This window comes from Oculina patagonica, chromosome 1, assembly GCF_052425735.1.
Source record: "Oculina patagonica isolate OP01 chromosome 1, crgOcupat, whole genome shotgun sequence".
Taxonomy (NCBI): Eukaryota; Metazoa; Cnidaria; class Anthozoa; order Scleractinia; family Oculinidae; genus Oculina; species Oculina patagonica.
In genome coordinates this window covers 31,715,935-31,719,920 of record NC_135758.1, presented here as the reverse complement: position 1 = coordinate 31,719,920, position 3,986 = coordinate 31,715,935, and the positions used below count along the sequence as shown (strand labels likewise).

The following is a 3,986-nucleotide window of genomic DNA, read 5'->3' as shown; positions in this document are numbered from 1 at the left end:
GTTAGGTGACCGCATCGGTCACGTGACGTCGCAAAACAAGCGTTGTTCGGGGGGTGTGTGACGATCGTGATGGTTGTCATGGTTTGTTCACGCCATGGAAAGGAAGTGACAGCTCACGAAAGCGCCACCAAGAACTAGGCTTTTGTACATTATGCTAGCATTTTTTCGAGCATTTTAGTGAGGCAAAAGCATTGAGCATTTTAGTGGCATTTTCCCGGAAAATTGATTTTTTTTCCCGAGAAAATATAAAAAGAAAATATTTTTTTAGAGAAAATGAAGACTAAAACTCAAAATTCAACTACAAATAGCTTTCTAGAGATAATCAACTGCTTTCTGTACTTAGCCTCGTAGATGATTTCGAGGATTATGATTTTTTGGCTGTATTTATGAACTTGTATACATTGTTGTTGTTACTTGCAACACCTGTATGTTTTCCTAAGTGTTAACAGTTAACACCATGTTAAAACCTTTGAAATTAATTTAAAAAACAGTTTGTATAATGAGCATTATCCGAGCATTTTAGTGACTTTTTCGGTGGAGACCGAGCATTTTAGTGGGAAAAATGGAGCATTAAGGTGGAGCATTTTAGTGGGGAAACAAAGGCATAATGTACAAAAGCCTACCAAGAACTATCTGAAGATTATTTTTTTTGCCATTTATCTTTTGTTGTAAGCGAAGATGTAGGTATTGCACTGCCGTAGCAACTCTACGACTTTCTCGTCACGCTGGCTCGTGCTCCACCAAAAACCCCCCAAAACGCCTGCTCTGCAAGCTACTAGTAAAGTTGAAATTGTTGGTTAGCACCAACCTCGAGTAAGCACCTAGGGCCGTAACTAGACCTTTGGAATAGACGAGGCAAGGTCTTGCTAGGAGGGTCTGGAAGCATGCCCTCCAGAAAATTTGGAATCCTAAAAGCTGCATTGTCTTTAACTGCAGCTTAGCCTGTGTACAGCCGTCCCGCTCCCCTCGGGACGGCTGTACACAGGCTACTGCAGCTTCACTTTTATAGTTTTATTTTTGCCCAAAAATTAAAACCTGTAACGCCACCTTGCCTCCGTGTGCTCCCTTTTGATTTAGGGGAGGGATGAGTTCTCTAGTTTAAAAAAGTGCTAGTGAGGGAAGAGGCGTTAATCAGGGCCGTAACTAGCAAGTAGCCTGCGAACACAGACATATTTCCGGCTGTCGTTTCTATCCGCGGAGAGAAACGACAGCCGGAAATACGTCTAGGCTACTAGCAAGAGGCAAGACGAAGCACTTGCCTCGTCTAGAATTTAAGGCACAACTTTTCTGTTCCATCTATTTCTTCTTTCTAGGAAGTTCATCCTGCTTTTCATCTTTCTTAGTAGGTGCTTCAGCATAAACGTTAAATAGTGACGTCTCATAACCTCATGGTGGGGAAGTATTAGTATTTTATTCAAATGATCTGACTTCACATGTTAGCATTGTTACTCACGTGTACTATAGCTGAAGCGGGAGAGGAGAGGGGGTATACAACCAAGAGAGGATCCTCTCTTGATACAACCCATTTCCCAGCTCAAATTTTTGCCCACATTCCATTCCCGAATTTCCAAGTTCCAATTCTATTGTTTAGTTGTTTGTGATTTCCACTTCCAGTGACCAAAGCCATATTTTCCCAGTAAAAAAATTTGCCCAAATCTCAGTTTTCATTTTACCCCTTTAAAGCACAACCCTTCCCTCCCTCACCCCCCTCCCCCTTGCCGCCCGTTTGTCGACAAATCCCCAGGCGATTTCGTTTCCAGGAATCCACTTCCGCCTTTCTAAGAACACGCGCGCGGAAATGTAAAGCCCGTGAAGATGCAGAACGGGACTGCAGCGTTTCTGTTTAAATCACACTATTAATGATGGCCATAAGACGCCGAAAATGAGATGTCCAAAGTGCAAAAACACTCCTTCTGGAGAAAAACACGCGTTTTGCTTTATATGTGGCACCAAATTGGAAGCAAATGAAGAAACGAGATCGCCGCCAGTTGACGACAACAACACACCCGCAACGAATGCGAAAGACTTGACAAGCACAGCACAGAACTCTCATGTTGACAACGATACAGGCGTTTCACTTGGTAAGATATTAAGAACACCTAGATGATACCAGTTGCTATTATAAACGGTATAACAGTTTCGAGAAAAGAGAAGTTTTTTCGGAATAAGCTTACCCGTCTACTGGTTTACTTTCGGTTTCTGCTCGAATGACCCCTGCATCAATGAGCCTTGGAGTTTGTTGGGTTGCATACAATGGCTGACGGGTGTTGTTAACATTGTTACACACTTTTGATAGTCTTCAATGTATTAATCGTAAGCCGTAAAGGCGTAATCTCCTCTTTTGTTTCCTCAGTGATTAAAAATAAAGGGATCATAGCGAAAGAATATGAAAGTAGTGGACGAAATATTATGATGATATTATATACCCACGCATTGCGTCTAATATTTTTTTGGACTTTTTCTGAACTTTTTCCCATTGACAATTAAAACGTACGCTCCTGTGCTTTCCTCTTTACTCATGTTATTGAAAAATAATGCCATAGAAAAAGTGCTTATGATGCATATTGCAGGCGCACAAATTAAAATAAACAAGAACTTCAAGCAGTTTAAAACCGTGCGGTTAATGCTTGACCACCTCTTTCAATTCTTTGGCTAGAAAAGCACAGCGCATTCACTTGAGAAAAACATTCACTTGAGAAACACACAAATCGTGTTTGTGTGAGTCATGGAGTGTGCGTGATATGAATTTCCTTCACCGCATGCCGGATAAATTCCTGCTTACGCATGCAAATATTATTTTGTTCCGAATGTTTAATAAAATAAACCCAAACCAGTTCGTGAATGGCATTAAAAAGAAGTCCATTTCACGCCAAAATAAAGAGTAGACTAAGGCCATCCCGTTGTATTTCTTCGTTTAGCGTCGACTGACAAGCTTTTACAAGCATAAACAAGACGCTAGGAGAGCGTTCACTCCGGCCCTGGAAGTGACATTAGGGGTGGAGGATTAGGGAGGGGATTGGGTACGTATCGGAACTCCCGGGTATGAGAGGCTAAAATATAACATAAAATACAATTAAGAATAAAGAAAAGCTGCCTAAGCAAAACTAGGAATGTAGACGTGGTTTTACAGTGTGAAGACTTAAATGCAAACAAATAAACAAAATGACCAGTAAACTTAGACAAATACAGTGGAACCCCGATATATAAACGATGTACCAAGGGACTGGCGAAACCATATTGTTATATCAGGGAATCGTTAAACGTCTTAAACTAGGATTTCGTTCCACTGTAGTAAGGACACGCTAATGAAGACCTTGTCAAAATGTGAAACCATCTTAATGTGGTACTTCTTGGTGCAGAAAAGCGTTTTTCGGGAGTTATTTACAAATCACGGAAGCGTTGCGTGACCACCAAATAGCGGCTGCGAAGGAGACTAGAATATTGTTTACAGAACTCTGAAAACTACATGGTTCCTTCCAAAAACTACATTGGTAATACTTTCTACGCTCTTCATTTACTTGACTATTAATGAAACTACTCGTTTGCATTTTTCTGGAGTACTGGAGTAATTTTTTAAATCTTTTATAAAACACAAAACCAAAGTCTGGTCGCCATTGAAAGATGATCAGATAACACCGCGTCTGTCTCGAAACAAAGATCGATGTCGCTTCAAAACCTAAAATACCACACTAAAGATGGACAAATGAAAGAAACTTGAAGGAAACGTTATTTCAGATTAATTTTGGTAGAAGATGAAGCAAAGAAATGTATTCCAAAGCGTCAATTTCTCAAACTCGTGAAACAACCCACCCACTCGTACGCTTAATTAAATTTTAATATTCACGCAAAAGAATTTCTTGTACTGTAGCGGGCTTTTGCATTATAATTTTTTACTTGACTACTTAAATTAATGATCCTTCTAAATATTCCATCTAAAATTGAAAGCAATACTATACATAACAACTTTGCTTTCTGAAGTCTCGAGA

At 40.1% G+C, this 3,986-nt stretch overlaps 1 protein-coding gene across 3 annotated transcripts in view; it reads left to right on the top strand.

The window, feature by feature from the left end:
* Nucleotides 1-3,986, top strand: part of LOC144664084 (E3 ubiquitin-protein ligase rnf213-alpha-like) — a 163,060-nt gene that overhangs the window by 19,861 nt on the left and 139,213 nt on the right. For 2 of the 3 annotated variants that reach the window (XM_078525223.1, XM_078525215.1), the window contains exon 1: nt 1,766-2,081. The exons of the other annotated variant lie outside the window; for it this stretch is intronic. In XM_078525223.1, the coding sequence (XP_078381349.1) occupies nt 1,883-2,081 (199 nt within the window). In that variant the 5' untranslated portion in view covers nt 1,766-1,882. Of the gene's footprint in view, nt 1-1,765; nt 2,082-3,986 lie in introns of those variants that run through there. 3 annotated transcript variants of the gene reach the window in all.